The sequence below is a fragment of the Anser cygnoides genome, chromosome 22 (assembly GCF_040182565.1).
Source record: "Anser cygnoides isolate HZ-2024a breed goose chromosome 22, Taihu_goose_T2T_genome, whole genome shotgun sequence".
Taxonomy (NCBI): Eukaryota; Metazoa; Chordata; class Aves; order Anseriformes; family Anatidae; genus Anser; species Anser cygnoides.
Window position 1 is genome coordinate 8,265,523 of NC_089894.1, and position 21,151 is coordinate 8,286,673.

At 60.2% G+C, this 21,151-nt stretch overlaps 1 protein-coding gene and 1 long non-coding RNA gene across 4 annotated transcripts in view; both read left to right on the plus strand.

Moving 5' to 3' along the window:
• The first annotated feature begins 3,332 nt into the window (after positions 1 to 3,332).
• On the plus strand, positions 3,333 to 11,762 carry LOC125180464 (uncharacterized). Its single transcript, XR_010826279.1, has 5 exons — positions 3,333 to 5,291; positions 5,442 to 5,536; positions 6,459 to 6,548; positions 6,781 to 6,978; positions 10,529 to 11,762. It is a non-coding gene; the product is annotated as an uncharacterized lncRNA (long non-coding RNA).
• A 7,722-nt stretch (positions 11,763 to 19,484) lies between these two features.
• Positions 19,485 to 21,151, plus strand: part of SRCIN1 (SRC kinase signaling inhibitor 1) — a 70,778-nt gene continuing 69,111 nt past the window's right edge. For 2 of the 3 annotated variants that reach the window (XM_066981874.1, XM_066981873.1), the window contains exon 1: positions 19,524 to 19,682. Coding sequence is in view for 1 of the 3 variants with exons in the window: in XM_066981869.1 (XP_066837970.1) it covers positions 19,620 to 19,641 (22 nt within the window). In the remaining 2 variants the exon portion in view is untranslated. Of the gene's footprint in view, positions 19,683 to 21,151 lie in introns of all 3 variants that reach the window. The other variant, XM_066981869.1, reaches the window with a different exon arrangement.

Here is a 21,151-nt window from a genome sequence, read left to right on the forward strand (position 1 = left end):
TAGGAAGAAGCTGCTGTTGTATTTACTGCCAAAGCATTAGCGCGGCGTTGTCCTCGCGAGGCTGGCCCTCCCCGGGGCCCACGTAAGCTGTTTTGCCTTTATGTGCCAACGCTTTGTGTCGCTCTCCCCCGCCAATTCCCACGGCGCTTCGCTGGGACGGCGCCCTGGGTGCAGAGCATCTTGTCTGGGCCGTGAGATGGGGGGGTCGCAGCACACCTCTGCCTCGCGGCACCCTTTGGTTTTGGTTGCAAACCCGGTCACCCGTGCAGCGACGGGAGCGGTTTGCAGGATCGCTGCCCCACAGCCCTGGGATTCCTTGCCCACACCTCGCTGCCCCACAGCCAGGTTGTGTATGGGGGGGGCAAAGGGGGACACAGCGGCCCCAGGCAGCTGGGGCACAGTCTGAGCACCCTGGGGTGTCCGTGGGTGCCACCCCGCGTCCCTCAGCCTCTCCGAAGCACAGCCCTGACCTCCAGGTGCTGTTGGGTGGCCTGGGAAAGGTGGGGGGGGGGGGATGCTTTTTCTGGTTAATCCCAGATGTTCCTGGGCTGCAGATGGTGTCAGGGCACATCCTGCTCCCCTTTTACAAGGCTCCAAACACCTGAATTTATGAAGCATTTCATAACCCTCGCTCACCCTGCGCACATCCTCGCTGCAGATGTCCCCCGCGGACGGTGCCTGCCCGTGGGCAGGGCCAGCACCTCTCCTCCTGCCCTGCACCGGGTTTCTGGGGCTGGTTCTGCAGCACCCCCTCGCTGGCTCTGGGGTCTTCCCAGTTCCCCAGACCACTGGCAGGGGCAGGGCTCCTGGTGCCGCCTCTGCCCCCAAACCCCCCCAGCGCTCTCGCTCCAGCACTTTTCCTCCCCTGCATTTGCTGCGTCTCAGGGGTGGCTGGCGCCCCGCTCCCCCCCCCCCCCCCCCCCCCCTCAGGTCAGCACTGGTGTGTTTAAAAATAAATAAAACGTATTTTCAAATAAACAATAAAAGCGTTTTATAAACAATAAAATCTTTTAAATGAAAAGGCTATAAAAACAAATAAACGAGCTCTTATTTCCTGGAGCCCCCGTCCCGCAGGCACGTCCCCACGTGTTTTCTGGAGACCGGGGGGGGCAGAGGGGCGATGCTGGGGCCCGAGGTCCCTTCCCAGCCCCACCACGAGCCGCCTGCACCTGGGGGCTTTGGCGGGGGCGATGCAACCAAGCTCACACACGCGTACGCACAGGTTTATCTGCATCTGCCTCCTCCAACTCTGCCTAACCCGTCTGCCCACGCAGCGGCAGCTTTTTCTTTGACCCCAACTTATTTTTTTTCCATGGGTTTCGTGGCCAGGAGGGCCTGGGGCCGTCGTTTCCCCGCAGGCCCTCGCTGAGCATCCAACGCCGACCTCCTCGCAGCCACCCCCGCAGCCCCGAGCCCAGGAGGAACCTGGCGAGGGCCGGGCTGAGCCCTCGGGGCCGGGGCCGGGGCCGGGGCCGGTGCTGGCGAGCCCTGCCCACACGGTGGCAATATCTGCCCGGCAAGCCCGGGCTGTGCGCCGGTGCCGGGACTCCGCTCGCACAGGTGTGGGCTTTGCTGCCCAGAAATGCGGGCTGGGTTTTTATTTTATTTTATTTTATTTTATTTTATTTTATTTTATTTTATTTTATTTTATTTTATTTATTTTATTTTATTTTATTTTATTTTATTTTATTTTATTTTATTTTAATTTTATTTTATTTCAATTTAATTTCAATTTAATTTAATTTAAATTTTATTTTATTTTATTTTATTTTATTTTATTTTATTTTATTTTATTTTATTTTATTTTATTTTATTTTATTTTATTTTATTTTATTCTTTTTGGTTAGTTTTGCATTGGTTCGTTTGGTTTTCCTCCTGTCTTTCTCCACTGCGCTGTGCCTGAGAGCTGCCAGGCGCTGGGCAGGGGGCTGGGAGCTGGGGGCCCCCCTTTGCCCTGGGCAAGCAGCTGCTGGTAGCGGGTCTGGGGGCTGCTGCGGGGCTGGGGGGGGCTGCAGGAGCTCCCCCCCGCCCCAGGCAGGGCTGCCCCGGTGGCAGAGGCTGCTGCCGGTGATTTTCCACGAGAACAGAGGCTTCCGTGCATGTTCCCCACCTTGGGCAGGGTAAAAACTCAACTTTTTTTCTCCAGAGCTGGGGGAAAGTTTACAGAGCTACCTGGCTGCTGCAGCATCTCTGGTGCTAGCACTTCAAAACATTGACTTGATGTTCTAACGTTCTTTCCCTATAATTTAAATTGTGAAATAGGATGTACTGTAGTTTAGAGGAAGTCATACTCCACCGTGTTTTTCTTCAGTCCTTTTCCTTTAACTGGAAAACTTATCCGGACCAATTATTTCAGGCAAATGAATTCATTCTCAGCGAGTTGGAATTTTCTGTGAAAGATGTTTAATCCAAACATTCCCAAACAGCCCTGCTGTCAGCAACCAACAGATGCGTTCCCGCTCATTAGCCCGAGCGCTCGCAGCGAGCCGAGCGGCAGCCTCGGGCCCAGCTCCCCCGGTGCGCGGGGATTTGGGCAGGTCCTGGTCCTGCGGGTGATGCCGGGGAAGGGGAGCCGTGAGGCGTGCCTGTAGGGTGGGCTCTGTGTGGTACAGGCAGAGGGGTGCTTCGTGCAGCCATCACTGCAGTTTGAGCTCGTTCTGCGCTGGCTCTGTGTCCCCCGGCCTCTTCCCCGCGTGGATTCTGGCTGCGTCGGGGGGAGGAAGGGGTTTGGTGCAGGGGGGCTCAGGGCTGCGCCCCTGGGTTCATTCGTTGCACGCGGGGTATCGGTGCTGGGCCCACTGCCTTGTGCCCTGCCCTGCCGGCTGGGAGCAGGGTCCCTGGGGGTGGTCGCTCGTATTTGGGGGTGCTGGGGGCGAGCACCCCGAAGGCACAGCCAGAGACGGGTCTGCCCTGCACGGGTGGGTGGGGTGGGTTCAAGGAGGGTGGTGGGACTGAGCTGACCCAAGGGGAGCTGAGGTAGCTCCTGGGGTGCTCTCAAAGCCAGAGAGGGAAGGGCTGGGACCTCCCACCCATCACCTCCAAGCGATGAGACCACCCCGCGGTCCATGGCCACAGCCCGGGACCCCCAGTGTGCCCAGCGAAGCTGCTGTCAGGGGTCTGAGCTGGGGGCGAGGGGGTCCGGGCCCCCTTCCCCTCTGCAGCCCCTCCAGATCGGCTGATGTTCTCCCTTCTCTCCCCCACGGGGCTCCTGAGACAGAGGCCATATCAACCGCTTTTATTTCAAAACACGAAATAAAATTAACTGGGGGGGAGCGGGGGGAGCGCACTCTTCTAAAGAGCACCAAATTGTGTTGCCATGGGAACGGGAGGAGAAGCCCAGTAGCTGATGCTCTCCTGGGGCTTGGGGGCCGGCTGTACCAGCTGAGATGTTTTCTCATCTATGAGTCTTTCTTCTTTTTTTTTTTTTTCCTCCTGTGTTCCCCCCAGCCACCACCCTTTTGATATTTTCTCAGTGACTGAGCACCAGCCAGCAGCCCCGGCTGCCAGCTCGGGGAGCTGCAGGCAGGGAGGCTCCGCACGCGCTGCCCTCTGCCAGTGCCCATCTCCTCCCTTCCTGGGGGTCTCGGGGGCTGCTCGGTCTCCAGAGGTGAACCTGAGGAACACAGGAGCTTGGAGAAACATCTCCCACCCTGCTTCTCCCGGTTCTGCCTCCTTGCACTAGCTCCACTCTCTAGCCCTGTTGCAGCTTTCGAGATCAAAATGTGCTTAAAGAAAAATACCCAAAGCCCCTCTCTACTTGGAGCTTTGGGCTTTCTGCAGACTTGGGTGTGTGTTGCACGTGTTTAGCCGGGGGAGCTACTGCTCCACTGGAGCTCCCATCTTTTTTGGCCAGGCTGGGTGCCTGTAGGTGTAACCGCAGGGCTGTGATGGCACTTGGCTGTCTGCGAGCACATGCATGTCTAGTGTCTTTGGCAAACCCTGCTTTCAGCACCTCTGGGTAGCTCAGAGTCCTCGGAGATGCAGCCTTCCTGCTCTCCGCTTCCATTTTCTTATTTGCAAAGGGCTTGGAAGCTCTGCAGGCTTTCGAGCCCCCGTGAGCCTGCTGCTCCCAGCAGCTCGCTGCCCCCGTGCTGGGATCTCTGGTTTTGGGAGGTGCCAGCAGTGTTTGGTGCCTTGCTGGGTGTGAGGGCAGCAGTGCTCTCATCGGGCTTTGTGGTTTTCTCTGATTTCCCAAGTCTTGTCATCCTTGACAGGGGGCCGGTGTGAAGGGGAACTGCTGATGCTGTTGTGGGGGAACTCCCCTGAGGTCTCCTCGTGTCGCTGCCTGCTGTGTGCTTGGCCTTGCTGAGACCCCAGAACTGGGTCAGAAAGACTCTGGGGCGAGGACAAAGCCACTGCTGGACGTGTGGCTGGTGGCAGGGTTAAAGACACAGGTGTTGCTGCCTTGCTACAGCAGGCACCTGCATTGCCACCTGCTGATCTGCACAGGTGAGGATGCACCACGCTTCCTGGGCCGGCGTAATTCACACCCTTAGAAGCACTTGGGTCAAAGCTGCAAGCGCTTGACTTCAGGGAAGCATTGATCGAAATCCCTGCAAGGCCAGCTCACCCGCTGATTGCTCCCAAATCAAATTGTTTCAGCCCATGTTGGAACTTGTAAAGGTGCCTGGCTGCGGAGCTGCTGGTATCTGGGGTACCCCCGTGCCCCCCGTGCTGTGCCTGCTGCCGCCTGCCCCTGGCAGCTGCACTGAATTGAGTCTGGGAGTAGTTGGTGAAGTATTTAGGGGAGGGGAAAAGTGCTACGGAAAGTAATATTTAATTAGCCCCAAGAGGACCATTAATTGGCAGCCCTAATTTGAAGTCTTGCCAGGGTCTGTTGTATTCCTACCCACTTAGCATAAAGTGGGTCTAGAGGCTAATTTGTAGGTCACGCTGATTGGGCTGCCTGTGTAGGGCTGCCGAGGGGAGGGGGCTGTGGGCTGGGAGGCAGGTACCATATGCCTCCTACCCCATGAGCTTCCCTTCCCCCTGAAAATGGTGACGATGCCAGCACCCTGCTCCTGGCTTTGCTTCTGAGGGCTCGTGAAATGCCCTGAGGTTCCTGGGTGAGCGTGGGCTGTGCTCAGCGCGTTCCCCCCCCCCTCCAGCTTGCTGAACCGCTCGGCCTGGCGGGGTGTCCCGTGTCCTCCCGTCTGTGGCCTGGGCTCTAACTGGGGAGAAAAGCTGGGGCTGGCAGGCTGCGGGCTCCTCTGACTGCCCAAAGCTGCGCGATGCTCGTCTGAGGCGATGCTACCACCCGTATGGGTGAGACCCATAAAGGTCCTGGGTAGGTAGGTTGGTTTTTTTTTTTTGCCCTGGACCCCTGGATCTCACCCGGTCTGGGGCATCAGCAGCTCTTTGTGGAGGCTGGAGTCTTTTGGACAAAGCACAGACAGGGACACGCAGGAGTCCTGTGCTCAATGCTGGCTTTTGTCACCCAGGTCAGTCCCAGCAGGGGGCTGCTGTCAGCCTGCAGCGAGGGAGGCGGTTAATGGTCTTGTGCCAGCTCTCCCAGGGACCTGCTCCTGGACTGCAGGTAAGCCGCCGGCCCCCTGCCCTCCCCGGCTCCCTGGGCATTCCCCGGGGCCCAGACCCACGAGCGGGACTCCCAGGAAGCTGCGCCCAACCTCTCCCGTGTCTGCCCCCGTCTGCAGAGACCGCTGCAGATTTATTGCATGACGGCATCGGGGCGGCACGGAGATGTCAGCTGGGCGAGAGGGGCCGGCTGCAGCCCCGCTGTCTGCGAGTGGCCGTAAACCTCTCTGAAACCCCGAAACAAACGGCGGACCTGCACCCCGTGCTGAGCAGCCCCTGCACCCTGCCCGCCGCCCCCTGCGAGCAAAGCAGCTGATGAGCGGCTCAGTGGGGAGCGGAGGTTACGGGGGCTTGTGTCTAACTCGCCTCGGCTTGTGCTAAATGGTTGGCATGAGGAGAGTTCATCTTTGGAAAGGGAAGGGAAATCCTGACACTGTCAGCATCATTTGGGGCTCCGAACTGCACGTCGGTCCTGCTTGTTTCCAGGGGGCTTCTTCCCACGCGTGGGTGCCTCTCCCCGTGCAGACAGAGCTCGTCTGCGGCTCTTCGGTGTTCCTGGTGTGCCGTGGCAGAGCTCAGAAATGGTGTCTCTGGAGCCAGTGAGAGCCAGTTGTGTCCTAAATATGCTAATGGTCATGTAAAAATTTAAAAAAAAATCTTGCCTTAGTGTTTTTCCCCACCCAAAATCCTCTGCTAACCCAACAGCCCTTCCCTCCAGGAGCTTGCTTTTGCCATGGGTTTTTCCTCCCAGACGACTTCGCAGGGAGCTGGTGCCCCACCTCGAGGGGTGACTGGTCCCCTGTTGAGCCCATCAATCCCGTGCCTCTGTGCCTGGGTCCGTGGGTCTTCACCTCTGCACATTGCTCTCGTTAGCTTTGCTAATGACAGCACTTTCCTGGTGATAGATGTGCTTGTTTTCTTAGGGAGATGGCTCTTCCTTAAAGGCATACGGCCTTTGGTGACACAGCTACCATGGAACCGCAGGAAAGGAGAGCTGGAGGGGACTTTAAAAGGTAATTTAATTTATCCCTTGCCCCAAGGCAGGATCAAGTATTCCTATGTAATTTCTGACAGATATTTGTCTGCCTTGTTCTTAAAAGCCTCCAGTGATGGAGATCCCACTGCGTCTCTGGGCTGTCTATTGCAGGGCTCTAATAGTCCTTATTATTAGAAAGTTTCTCTTACCATCCAGACAAAATCTCCCTTGCTGCAGCTTAAGCCCATTATTTCTTGTCCTTTCCGCAGCAGACATGAAGAACAGATTATTCGTTCCCTCTGCTGTTGCCCTTTCTGTGTTTGAGGACTTTCATTACGTCTTCCCTCGGTCTCCTCGGGGTCAGACCGAAGGCTCCCGGTACCGGCAGCCGGTGCTGCGGGACGGGCTCGGCTCCGGCAGCGGAGATGGGCGAAGCGGCACCGGCCGTGCTTGCAGGCATGGCTGGGGTGAGCTTTTCACGGTGCTGGTCCCTGTGGGGGTGTCCCGTGGGGAACCTGGGAGGCTTGGTGAGGTGGTGGTGCCTTCGTGCAGGAGGTGTGGGGAGTGCTGGCTGCAGAGCTGCTGGCCGTGGGGCTGGGCTCCGCTGCAAAATGTGTTGCATCCGTCTGTGCCCAGGCTCAGGAGCTGCTGGCATGGAGTCCTGTCCTGTGCAGGGGTGTCCTTGTGGGACCACGCTGGGTGCGCTCCTAGGTGCTCCAGGCAGAGGACAACCGGGTGACTCTGCAGGTCGCTGGCAGCTGCCACCCTCATCCCTCGCAGCCCCTGGGACCTGCCAGCCCAGGCGATCCTTTCCTCAGCACTTGGCTAAGCCTGAGGTCAGCCTCTGAGAGCAGGAGAGGCTCGTTCTCTGCCTGCTTTATCCGGGATTTCTCCGTTCCCAGCAGCTCTCCCCACTTCACTGCTCCGTCTTCCCTCCTGGCCCAGTTTCTGAGCTCCTCTCCGCTCGCTTCGCCTGCCCCCTCTCTGCCCCTCGCATCTCTCCTGCTTGTGGCTGCCCAGAGACGCCCAGCTCCTGCCCTCGGTCCGGGTGCTGGTGCCTGGCTCTGCCCTTCGTTAGGCTGCAGCTCCCATTTGCATGTTTAATATTTAATTGCAAACCCGTCTGACAGATCTCTTCCCTCCCGTCAGCAGTCGGTAGCGTAATGATTGTTTTGTTTCTGACTGTCAGCTCTGCAGGAGGCAGTTTGCTGATAATTTGGGAGAAGAAATTTGGAGTTTTTCCACACCCACCCCTCTATTCTTCTGGGCCTCTTAAGTATATGTATAAAGTGTATATTTTTCAGTCATGGTAATTATTGATATTTAAGGGGGTTGGCATCCCCACCCCTTCTCCCCGCACCCCTGTGGTGATGAGCTTGGTTTACTGGGATTTGGGATCTTTATACCCCGTACTTCATGTGTTATTTATCAAAGCATCAGGTGGAGGGATGAGAACGCTTGGTTCTCTTGCAGCTTCCACCATTAATAGGAAAAATCGCTGAAAGTGCCATGGTTTAGGGGATGCCAAGCATCCTAGCACCAGCAGAGAGGAGTGCCGGCCCCTGCAGACGCGCTGCGTGGCTCCCTGGCTCCGAGTGCAGGTGGGGAAGGTCCCGCTTTCCATCCCTCTGACCGTAACAGCAGCTCCTACCAGCTCTTCTTTGGCTTGTGTGATCCACCACAATTTTGTGGTCCAGCATTATGGTTCACCAAGATTTTCATTAGGGAAATCAATGAGCCATATCATCCCGGTGCTGTCTTGGTCATTGGAAAAACATAAATAACGCTGCGGCCCGTTGTGTCTCCAGGGCAACGGGAGCAGCCATCAAACAGGTCGGTTTCTGTGCAGAATATCCGAAATCTGCCATTCCAGCGGGTTCTGGGCTCACCAAACGCCCTCCCTCCGGCTCCCTGCAGCCTTGCTCGCCCAGCCGCAAGCACCAGCTCGGCACAGGGGCTGGGGGCGGCGCTGATCCAGGCTCGCCCCATGCTCTGTGAGCACGTTCATGGCTTTGGGCTTCGCCAGCTGAAGGTTTAGGGGGTAACTTCCACCTCATTTAGCTGCCCTGTGTAGTGAATGGGATTTTTTTTCCTACCATCGAGCCTGGCAACGCACCTGGCGCGCTCCTTGGCTGTAATGAGGTCTGCGATCACCTCTGGACCTGGACTCGCTTCTCATCAGCTGTGCACCCACCTGGGTTTGGTGGGGGACCTCGAGCCATGGGTGAGGGTCCCAGCCCTGACCCCCTCGTGCCTGCAGGCGCTGTCGTGGGGCTCCTTGCCCGGCCCCGGCCCCGCTCCTCCCCTCCCGCCGTGCTGCCGGGCTCTCTTTTTTCAGGATTCACACAAATTGCTTTTCTGTTGCAAAATTGCCAGCAATTCCGCTCAGCGTGAACTCGGCAGCGAGGCATCCTGGGATTCCTCCCCTGCCTCCTCCCTCCACTCCTGCCGCCTCCAGCTGCCTGTGCGCCCCCCGGGAGCTGTTTCCGTCCCGCTTCCCCCCCGATCCCGGTGCTGGTGGAAGGGAAGGCACCTGCCTGCGGAGCACGGGCGGCTCCAGCTCCTTCCCTTGGCTGATGGCATCCGTCACCCTGGGGTGCTGGGTGAGAGGGAGACCCCTGGGCACGCTGCCCCTGTGGGTACAGGTGGGGCCCTTGCCCACCCGCCCTGCCCCGAACCTGCCCACGGGTGGGCAAAGGGGTTTGCAGGGTCAAAGGGACAGGCCTTCCCTGCTGCGTCCTCCAAGCCAGGGGTGAGCCCCCCTGCACCGATGTTGGTGGGCTCTGACTTCAGGCCCGTCCGCCCCAGGAATGCGATTTATTCGCTGCATCTTTTGCGCTCAAGTGGCGTGGAGTGGGCTTAGCGGGGAGTTAGTTTCTGGACAGGTTGGATTCAGGGTGGGAGAATGCAGGCACGTTTCCTCGTTGTGCCCTTGCTTTTCCCCTGCTTGACTCTGAGCTCTCTGGGAAGAACGAGCCGGGTTCCGGTCACGTCGCTGCATGGAGCCGGACAAAACCCTCGCGGCTGTGAGGGTCCGTTGGGTGCTGGCTTCTCCCCTCCCTGCCCCAGCCTGTACAGATCCCACAGCACCGGGATGCCCGTGATGCCCTCAGCCCTCGTTCCCTGTGGCTGCTGCTCCCAGGCAGACCCCGCTGCCAACCACCAGAGCACCCAGACCCTGCGGAGCAGCCGTGCCTCGGGACGAGGCTATCCCATTTTCCCCTTTACCCTGCGAATTGGTACCCATCTTCCCGCAGAACGCTAAAAAAGCCCCGCGAAGCACAACAGCTTGTGGTAGCCTCCCCGCCACCCACTTTCCCTCAGAGGCAGGCAAGTATGAATTGCCCAAAAATAGAGATGAAGAGTCCCAGAGGAAGCATATGGCAGATGGGACTAGATCCCTGGCTATCGGGTTTTCCGTCAGCGCTTTAGCTGCGTGATCATCTCGTCTTAGCTGCAAAGCATCGCGCTCCCCGTGCCGAGGGGATCGGCTCTGGCTGTTGGGTTAATGCCTGGGAGGCATCCCAGGATGCCTGCTTTGTAGGACTATGAGGATTTAGCAATCTGGAAGGTAGATTAGGGAGGTTTCCCCAACATTTTAAAGCTGTGATGCCTTTTGAAGTCCGCTGAAAGCAGCAGCCACATGAGGAGCAGGTGAAATTAGCTGGAGGAAACCAGGAGAGAAGAATCGTGTTGCTGCACCGGAGCCTCCCTGGATTTCAAACAGTGCTTTGATAAATTCCTGTCCTGCGGTAAAGATCTCCTAGCACAGCATGTGCTGCAGCAGCCTGGGCGACTTCTGCTGCTGATGGGCCCTGGCACGTGGGTTTGGGAGATGGCCCCTGTGGGGCAGGAACACGGCGCTTTGGTGCCCCCGTCTCCTCTTCCCATTTCTTTCTTCTGTTTTCCTTGTTCCTCCCCTGCTGAAGGCAAGGGGGTAAGGGGTGGAAACTGCCTTTGCTGGCTGCCTTCTGCCACTCCATGCTGCTGGAAGTCAAAGTAAAGTTTCCTCTGCAGGTCTGCCCCACGTGTCCGCCTGGTCAAGCACAGCCTGTGGGTGTCCTCCAGGCAACCCAGAGCTGCGTGCTGCAGCCTCCTGAGAGAGCCAACGCTTTTGGGGTCCCAGTCACCTCTACGATCCCTGTGCTGCACACAACAGTGACAAAATGCAAAGCTCTGGCACTCCCCTGGGCTTTCACTGAGGGACCTGGTGGCTGCTGATAGCACCGAGCAACCTCGCAACCCCAGGCAGCGCTCAGCGCAGAGGGAAGGCAGCACCTCCGGAACCGCGGCAGCCGCCGCCTGCAGCCTCTCGCCCGCGTTATCGGCCTCCTGCAAGCACCGGGGGGGGGTTTCAGCCTGGGCAGGCCCGAGGAAGGGGGCTCTGGTGCTGGACCTGTGCACGCAGCCGTGAGCAGGTAGGAGCAGCGTGAGCTGGCTGTGGCAGATGTTCTTGCCAGATAGAAGAAAGCACAGGCTGCCTCCATCCTTGGCTCTGCTACTGCAGGAAACAAACTTTCACTTAAGCGGTGACTGCATCCAGGATTTAATTAGCTCCGGCTGGCAAGCCCAGCCCTGATAAGATCAGACTGAAGGGAGATTGGCATTTCTATCCTAAACAGCACCACGTTGGGAAGGCCTCTGCGGCTTAGATGTGTGCAGGGAGCCAGCGGGGTCAGGAGCATGAGTGCCCGTCCTCCCGCCCCGATGGCATTCCCACACTTATCTGGGGTGGTTTTAAGCCTGTTTTTTTTTTAGCTCTGACCCTTTTCAGCTGATGCTCCCCAGTGCTGAGCTGTGGCAGCAGGGAGGAGCGTGCCCTGCCCTCCGTGCAGCCTGCGCCTCCTTGGGCTGAGCCAAGCCCCAGCCTGGGCGCTGGTGCTGGGCGCTGAGCTCGCCGCCCCCCTGCACCCTGCCTGGCTCCTGTTCTGCCTCCCCTGCCGCGGGGCTGAGCAGCGCCTTCGCAGCCCCTCAGGCGCCTGTGGCCAGGCAGGCTCCGGGCTCTGCTCTGAGCCTCTTTGCCCGTTCCCAGGGACTGCAGGGGCTCCTGTCCCTGCCGGGGTACGGACGTGCCCTTTCCAGCTGCTGGCCCGGCTCTGATCTAAAGGCGCAGCCTGCCAGCCCCTGCTGCTGCGTTTCCAGAAAGCAGGGGAGGCAAAGGTGTGTTGGAGCTGCTTTCCGCAGGGCTCATCAGCTCCCTGCAAATCCCTCTTAGAGAAGCATTCCTGCATCCAGTTGGCCTTGCCTGCCCGTCCTCTTACAAACTGGAGGGAGTTCATCTTGAGCTGAAGGAGGGAGGCCAGGGCAAGGAAGCTGGGAAGGGTGGTGGGGAGGTATTTTTACGCTGTAAAACAAAGAGAGAATGTACCATAAGCATGGGAAAATGCTGCCACCCTCGTACCCTTGTAGGGAAGAGGAGCGATACAGTCATCTGGCTTCAGCTTTTCAGGAAAAGATCTTTTTTTTTTCTTTTTTTTTTTTTTCTCCTGTCCTTGTGCATTTTTTTTGACTTTTCAAAAGTTTTCCTCATTTGTACTGGGATGAACCCAAGTTTTCTGGGAATCTTTGCCAAGAACCTTCTTTTGTATGGCAGGAGAGATAATCAACAGCGCTTGAATTGCCAAGTCCAGATCAGAGAGTCAGTGGGAAGCGAGCAGAAAGCCTCATGCGATGCTCCTGTTCCCTACCGATTGCCACGGAGCTCGTCAGCCCCAGCTGCTGCTGCTTGGCCCTCCTGGGGCACACACCACACGGGGAATGTGGCCTTTGGGTGCTCCTGGTACCGGCCGATGGCCCCGGGTGCAGCTGCCGCAGCTCTGCCGACCCAGGCGTGGAGGGCAGGTCCCTGTAATCTTCACGGCTCTCCTCCGTGAGGCTGCTTAGCCGCACCAGGGTGGTGCTGGAGGTGGCGCAGGGTCCTCAGCCCTGGCTGGGGACGTCCCTGGGGCTCTGCGGTGGGGCACAGCTGAGCCGCTGGCCGTGGGCACCTCAGCCCCACTCCTCCATTTGGAGCAGTGCAGCTTGCTCATCCCGCATGCCACTGACGTCTCCCCTATCCCTTCTGACCCAGATTTCTGGTTCCTTCTGCAACAGAAATAGCCTTCAAACTCGCTCCTTTTAGGCATTTCCACCCCCAGAGCCTTCCCTGCGTGGCTGCCCCGTGCTTTGCGTGATTCACGGGCTCTCCCCGCTTCCTCCCACCGAGGGCGACCCCTCCTCGCGGGCCGGCTGCTTTGGTGGGAGCCCTGGGCAGCTGAACGAATCCCCCCGCGCAGACAGACCTCTGCCTTGGGAGTGTGAGGGCCTGGAGAAATTGCCACCATCCTTCCTCCACCTCGTGCTGTTCCTTCGGGGCGCTGGGAGGAGCAGCGAGGGTCTCAGCTCTGGCTGCATCTCTGCTAGTGACTCAGGGTTGCCTCCGTGCTGTCTCCTGGTGGCTGTCTAGCCACCAGCTCAAGCACAGCCACGCTAAATAATATTTAATCCCTGCCTCCGAGTCCTCTACCCTACTTTTCTCCTTTCTTTCTTGGTTGCTGCAGACAACCCCGCTCTGCTGCTCTGAGCTGAGCTGTGGCATTTACCCATGAGCAAGGTGTTAGCCGTGACTCAGCCTGCTCCTTGCATTTTCCCATCCACTGTGTCTTAATCTTAACAGCCACCCCCCCTCCTTTTTTTTCTTTGCTCACAATATGCCAAAACTCTGCTTTTTCCTGTCCCTCGAGAGCCCAGCTCTGGGATCTCCTCAACTTCTGCCTCCAGCAGCACAGTGCTCGACCTTGGCACTGCTTTGCCCCAAGCACGCCCGTGCTGGGCGCTGCTGTGGAGGCGGCTCTTTTGGCCTGACGGTTTTGCTGCATTGCCCTTCCCTTTGTGCCTCTTTGCCGCCTTTCTTCCTCCTAGCACGAAAAAAAAAAAAAAAAAAAAGAAAATCAGCGGCTGCTTTTCACTCTCGTGGCTTTTCGTGACCTCTCCCTGCTCACCCCAGCACATCTCCTTCCCTTTCAACTGTCAGCTTCTGCCTCTGATCATCCCGTGATAACTCGTCTCTGTTGTCCGACTGCTGAACTTCCTTGGCACGCTCCTTGGCTTTCTCCTGAGCTGCCGGGGCTTTGGAGAGCCCCCAGCACAGCGGGAGGGAGCTGAGGGTCCCCCACTGCTCACGGCCCTCCCAGGTGCTGGTGACCAGTGAGGTGCTGGGGAGCTGAAGTCACTTCCATCGGCCGTATGAACGTGTCCTTGTGCCGTCCCTGGCAGGCAAAGCTGGCACGTGGTGGCAGCGTGGGCAGTGGAGCCTGGGGACCCCTCCTCCATCCTCCCCCAGGGCTGCCAGGGCCGGGGCTGGTGCAGGATTTCCTGCCCGGCCATTGGAAATATCGGTCATCTCTGCAATCACCAAAGCTGCTGCTTCTAACAAGAAAATCCTCTTACAGCTGCGGGAAGAAATCAAGCCTGGCCGAGCATCTGGCTTCGCTCCCCTGTGCGGGATGGCTGCAGGAAGGGGCAGGCGAGGAGCAGCGCCGGTGGGGCTCTGTCCCCATCTAATGGCCGGACCTTGGGGACAGCCCTCGCCTGGGCCCACAGAGCAGCGCCGAGGAGGGCAGGGAGTTTTAGGGAGCAAAGGATCCACAGATGGCAGGGAAAGATGCAGGACCCGGGGTGAAGAGGGAGGAGACCCGACCATCTCAACCTCTTTTTCTTCCCTTTCCTTTGCTCTGTTGTTCTCTTCCCTCCTTCCTCCTCCTGCTCCGATGGCCATACATTATGCATCAACAACTCTTTGTCCACGCTGTGCTTGCGGAGAGAAAACCTGGCTCCTGGCGGGTGGGAGATGGAGCCCCTCCAGCGCTGGGGGTGCAGCGGCTGCAGCCTGCAGCGCGTGGGCTCAGCTCCCCCCCCCAGCCGCCTCTCGAGCCCGGCACCCACCCGGGGCTGGGCTGGGGATGAGGGAATGGGGGTCTGGCCCCAGCTCTCCTCTGGGGCCTTGCCCAAGTTTTCGGATGCAAGATTTGGGCAGCTCGAGGTCACCACCCCTCCTCGCTCTGCGCGGCCCGCAGCCGTTTGCGGTGTGCCCGGTACGCGGCGCATGGCTCAGCCCCAAATGTGCTCGGCGGCGTGGCGGTCACGGCTGTCCTCAGTTGCCATGGAGAATTTTCCTCCTCCCGATGCCCAGAGGAAGGCAGCGCGGGGGGCAGCGATGGGAGCTGCTGCCCCGGCCCCCTGCCCGGCCCCAGCCGTGGCTGTGCCAGGCGCAGATTTTGGTTTCTGTCTGTGCCACCCGTGGGGGTGGCTGCAAATTGCACCCGTGCGCTGCTGCGGGCGAGCCTCGAGCCCAACGCGGCCATGCGGGGATGAGGATCTGGCTCAGGCCTTGGGTTCGGGTCTCTGTGCTGGGGCAGGAGAGGTTTTGCTTCCCTGAGGAACGTGCTGAGGGGCCCAGAGCCCTGATGGAGGCACCCCTTCTCTTCGGGGCTTTGCACTCCTGCAGCCCGGCCCCTTCCTGCTGGGGTGGCTGTTGACTGTCACACCTTTCTCCCCCCATCTCCGTGCAGGACGGGGTGGCCATCCCCTCCCTGCGCTTCGGTTTGCTCTGCCTGCAGGGGCCTGGGGGCGGCGGGGGCTGGGTCCTGCAGCCCCCCCGAGCACGCTGCAGCTTTGCAGAGCAGCTCCCAGCAGGAACCAGGCACGGCCGGGCTCCAAGCGGGACCGCCGGCTTCCCCACACGCTCCAGATGGGAAGGGACGTGGAGGCAGCACAGCGTCCCTTTCTGAGACAACAAAATCTATTTGCTGGTGCTGGTTTTGCTCACACATCTGCCTGTGCGTGTATTACTTAGCTGTTATTAAGCCCTCACCAGTCACTGTGAAATTGGGCAGCTCCTCCCGTTTGCATTCCTGCGTGGAGCAGGCTGGGGAATTTCCTCAGCTCCTGCAATATTTCCCCTCCTTGAGCTATCTTTCTGCCTCCCCAGCTCATTCCTGGAGCTCCGGCCTTTTCCCTGTGCTCCTGGAGGCAGAAAGGGGCTGGGCGGCGGCAGTAAAATGATGCTGGAAGGGAACCTGAGGACTCTGTTAGTCTTTTCAGGTGGATTTTTGGAAGAGGGTGGGGATAGGGGGCAGCGCAAAATGCACCTCCCCAGGCCTGCGTGTGGCAGGACGGCCATGGGGGGGCTTGTGCGTGACTGGGTGCATTATAAATGGAAACGTGTGGCTGCACGGCCAGCGTGGGCGGCGGGGCTGGGCACACGGGTGAATGTGAGCATGTGCAGAGGGGGGACAGATGTGTGTGGGATGGCTCCGTGTGAAGCTATGTTAAAAATACGAGCAAGGCAGACACGGGTGCTTCAGATGCTCAGACTTTGCTTCAAAATCTCCCAGGCGAGGCAACGAGGGCGCTGGGCTGGGGGCGGCAGCAAGGGCTTGCGGTGCCCAGGTGATGCTCATCTCTGCGCTCCCACTTCCAGCCACTCGTTTCCTCCTTGGTGGTTTTAAAAGGGGGCACAGGCAATTTATTTATTTATTCTGGGGGGAGGGGGCTTGGCGTTGCCTTCTCTGAAGCTCCCTGCTAACTGGGGACGTGGCTCCCCAGCAAAATGGGACCGGTAAGAAAACAATTTTGGTGTCCGCGTGGGTTGGGAGCTTGCTGCTGGGGGAGTTTGCTGTGACCAGCAGGAGGGATTTGGGATTTTTGCAGGGCTAATGAGAACGCCCTACTGGCATCAAGGTATTAAACCCCCAGGTGTGGGCTGGCCCCGCTGGGTGTGGGGGAGCTGTGGCACTGACCTCCACCAGCTGAGGGGTCAGGCACCAGGGACTCCTGCTCCCCAAAACCTCTCCGATGTGCTGGAGCCAGAGGCATGAGCTGCCTCAGGCTGCGTGGCAGAGGAGGGAGGATGAGGATGGTGTGCTTCAAGGGGAGGGCTAATTAAAGGCAAGGAGCACCCAAATCTCACCCAGGGGCCTCGTTCCTGGCCCTGCAGAAGGGGATTGAGGTCTCTTTCCTTCTGGGCTGGGTGGGAGGAACGCGAAAGCAGAGCCTTGGCTCTCAATTATTTATGATCCATTTCTTTTTTTGTCTGATTTGTCCTAAAAAGTCCTTTGAAGCCCCCGCACGCCCTGGTCCCTCTCCAGCCCCAGTGTGTCTCCCAGTCCTCTCTCTGCCTTCTCCACTGCCGGGGCCTTTCTCCTGTGCCCTTTTTGCCCTTTCCCTGGGGGGCAGCTGGTGCAGAATGTGCCCCCGTGCCCAGCTTTGGCCCTCCAAAATGTGCAGGTGCTGCATGCAGTGGTGGCTGCTCCTGTGGTCGTGCTGCTGCAAGGGCAGGGAGAGGGCTTAGGAGCATCTCTAAGTCCCTCTCCTCTCCTCTTTGGGAGGAACCCAGCTGCGATTCTCTGCAGGGGTTTGGTGCTGAGAGCATTTTGGGGTGTGCGTGGGGGAAAGAGCCATCCATGGCAGGATCCTGTCCCTGCAGCTCTCAGCCAAGTCGCAGATGTTGGCTCGCTCGGTGACACACCAGCTCCTGCAGCCGTGCAGTTACGCGCCGTATCTGCTCTCCTCTTTAAATTAAATTCCCGTCTCTTGTGGCTGCAGGACTTTCCCTCTCCCTCTGCAAAGCCTCAGAAAACAGAAATAAATAGACTTGTTCTCTTGCAGGCTTTCTTCCAAGAAGCAGGGGATGTGTTCAGGTCATTTCCGTGGTCTTGGGTGGGGATGGCTCCTGCCCCTGCCTGGTGCTGTTGGTGGCAGCGGGGACTGCGTCCGCCCTGTCCTGTCCTGCCCAGCCCCAGGGCTCGTGGCTGCGGTGCCCCCCCCAGGCTCACCCCTGCCCTACCCTGCACGTGCTTTAATGGGCTTCTGGAAAGAGATCGCCTCGTGGTATCTGGTGTGCAAGGTTATTGGAAGGAGACCAGCAAAGGTCCATAACCTCTCTGCTGATGAGGATGAAGTGCTTGTTTAATACATTTTAGCTTTCAAATATTTCTCCTTAATGTGTTTTTGAAATGACTGGAGCTCTGAAGGGAATATGTAACTTGTTAGAAAATAGATGTGCCGATTAGACCGCATTTCAGCTCATTTAGAGACATTTCACCACCTCACTTGGATCTGCTGTGATCAAAACTCCTGCCTCCCTGTGAGCTGCGAAGTTGGGGAGCTGTCAGCGGCGTCGCCCCGTGGCGCGGTCCTGTGCTGGGGCTGCTCCATGGGCACTGGTGTGAGGCTCTGGTGGTGGCGTGGGGAAGCTTTCATCATTGCTGGGTCTGTGTCGGGTTTTCTTGTGTGTTCTGTTTGTGGTCAGGGTGGGTCATGTCAGGAGGGAGCAGTTTCCACCTTGCTGCTTGAATTTCCCCCTGACACTCTGTAAAAGTTAAATCTACCCCTGGGTTCCTGCCAGGCAGTGGCTTGGGGTCTGGCATGGGAAACCCTGGGGCCGATGGGGAGAGCAGGATCTGTCCCACGCTGGGTCTCCTGCATGGCTTGGGAGGTGCCCGTGCGCAGCTGGCCCTGCGGAGCCGTGCGTTCCCTCCAACACAGGGAGCTTTGGGCTTTCCTGGTGGCATCTCTGAGAGCGGCAGGTTGGGACTGGGTATCAGATGAGATATTTTAATGCTGGGGGAACGTCAGCTCCTCTAGTCTGACCGCCAATGTGACACAGACCGGACAATTGCACTTTGCATTATAAACGCTTCGCCTCTTATTGCATCTCTGAGGCATTCCCGAATCTAGCAGCAGTTCCATGTCTCTTTCCATCCCACTTTTCATTCATCCTTTCTCTTCCCCCTTCCCTCCCTCTTTCCTGTCCCCCCCAGCACGCAGAGCTCCTGGTCTCCCCCTCTCCAAGCACAGCAGGATGCAGTGGCAGGGTGTGAGGAGGAATTGGAGGTGATGGGAGGGTGGGCTCATTACCAGGCAGGGACAAGCGACACGCTGCAGCAGGACACGGCCCCCCTGGCCCACGCATGCCAGGGCGTCCTGCTGCCAGGAGCACGTCAGCCCCATCAAGATGCACTTCGCTGGCTCTGGAAAGGGCTTTTGCCCCACGGATGTTCTCCTAATGGAGCCAGCGCTTCCACGCTCCCCCGTGCCGCTGGGCAGTGGCTCTCCTGATAATGCAGCGCTGCGGGGAGCGTGGGGGCTGCCGGGGGGAGCTGGGGTCTCCTCGACCCTCCCTCCTCCTGGCTGGGGAGTTGCTGGTCGGTGTCACAGCCCCTGTCCCATGGTGGGGGGGGGAAGCAGAGAAAGTCTGTGAGCTGTCCCCGCCCGTCCGCAAAACAAAACGGCTCCTTGCTGATTCTTTCTCCTGCCCTTCTCCTGATCTTATGCTCTGGACTTCAGGTTCATTTTCCTTGGCCAGCAGGTGCCAAATGGGGTAAGGCACCAGCAAGGCACCTGTGTGCACCCAGCACACGGTGACCCTATGGGGGCTGCCCTCCCCCCGGGCAGTGGCACTGCCAGATGGGGACTCTGTGTAGGTACCCAGCGTGATGGTGCTCTGCTACAGAGCGCTTGGCTGGCTGCTCGCCTGGGGAATCTGCAACTGCCAAGAGCCGGGCAGGTCGTGTTGGGTGCAGAGCTGGGAGCTGCTGGTCCCATGGGGTCAGGTACAGGACCCGGGGCTCTGCTGGTGACGCTTCCACCACCTTTTGTGCTTGTTTTCCCCTGACCTACCTTCAGAGCATCCCTGCTGCTGCCCACACAGGGCCACGGCGGCGCGGCAGATGCCGCCCACCCCGCCCCTCTCCCAGGGGCGCACAAGCGTGGCTCTGCCGGCCCCTCCGGAGCAGGGCGTCCCCTGGGTGCCGCTCCCGCGTGTCACCCGCGGGTCCCGGTGCCGGCGGTGCGCGGGGGGCAGCCGCTCCCCGGGGTGCCCCTGGGTGGGCACCTGCCGCCCGGCGCGGGGCGGGGGCCTTTAAGAGGGAGCGGAGAGGGGGAGCCGTCTCCCCGCACATTAATCTCTCATGAGCTAATGTGTTTTTCCCATTTGTTCCTTTGTACACCGCCGAGCTGCGCGCTCCCCCGCGCACACACCCGGGCGCGCCCCCGCTCGCTCGCGCTCTGCCGGGGCCTCGCTGGCGGAGGGACGGGAGCGGGAAGGACGGGAGCGAGCGGCGCAGCGATGGGGAATACACCCTCTCAAGGCATGTCACTCTCACTATGTGCACCCATTCTTAAGTAGCAGGTATTTTTTTTTTATTCGTGTGGTTTTTTGGTTTTTTTTTTTTCCTCCTCCTTCCGTGCCGCCGCTGCCCGGGGCTCCGCCGCTCCCGGTACCGGTGGTGGCCGCCCGCGGGGGGCTCCGGTGTTCCGGGGGGGCGGGAGCGGGGCTCGGCCGCCGGAGCCGGGACTGCGGTACCCCCCCCCCCCCAACCCCCCGCCTCGGCGGCTCCCCCCCGGGCCGGGGGCGCGGCGCTGCCGCTGCTGCTCGGGGCCGGTCGCTGCCGGGGCCGCCGCGCTCCGAAGGGGCGCAGCCGCCGGTCGCGGTCCCGGGGAGGCGGCGGCGGCGGGGTCGGGAGCGGTGGCGGCCGGGGGCGAGGGGGGGGGGGCTCGCCGGGCTGCTGGGGGCGGTCGTGCCCGGCGCTGCCGCGGCGCCGTGCGCGGAACCGGGCGTTGTGCTGCCCGAGCCGTGCGGCGGCTGCGGGCTCGGGGGGTTCCTTGGGGGGGGGGACAGGGGGGCGAGGAGGGGGGCCGCGGGCTGTGCCCCCTCCCGGCTCTCACGCCCCCGTCCTTCCCCCGGCCGCTGCTGGGGCGCGCAGGGTGGGCGAGCCGCGGGGGCGCCCCTTTTGGGGCGTTCGCAGCATCCCTGGGGGGGAGGAGGAGGAGGAGGAGGAGGAAGAGCCTGGCACGTCCCGGGCTGCGCCCGGCCGTGGGGGGGTGGAGGCGGGCAGGGAAACTTAAAATAACTCCGGAGCCCCCCCGCCACCGGGGCTGAAGGAGCCGCCGGGGGGCTGCTCCCCCCGCCGGCTGGGCAGGGGCAGGGCCGGGGGGGGGGGGGAGTGGTGCGGCCGGGGGTGCGCGGTGCGCTGCGACCCCCGCCGGGCCCTGCCCCGCGCTGGGGCCGTGGCGTGGGGCTGCGCTGCCCGCGGGTGGGGGCCCCTTTGTCTGCCCTGGCGGCGGGCAGCGCCCAGCCTGCGCCCCGCAGCCTCTCCCCTTCTTTGTTCTCCGCATCCTCGCCCTGGCTGCGGGAGGCGGGCGGGGAGCGGCGACGCTCGGGGCCCCGCACCTGCCGGTGCCGGGTGGGTGCTGGCGCCCAACTCCCGGGGAAGTTGGGCTTGGCCGCGCTTGGCCCCCGGGATCGCGCCCGGCCCCGGGGGAGTGTGGGGGGGGTCGCATCCATCCAGCTCCCTTCTCGGGCTGGGGGTGGGAGGGGGCCCTCCCCTTGGCCGGTCCCTGCGGGGTGTGGATGTCCCCCACCCTGGCACCAGGAGGGGAATTCGGCTGGGTGAGCCCCAAGGACCCCAGACGTGCTCAAGGTCTCCCGGCCTGGCTGCCAGCACCCGGACCCTGGGGGCACCGATGCGTTTCGGTCCCTCTGCTCGCTCCGTGGCTTTTGTGCCCCACCGTGCTGCTGGTGTGGGGGCTGTGCAGGATCCGAGCTGCCCAGAGCCACCTAATCACTCCCACCCCGGCGGTGGCTCTTTCCTCATTTTA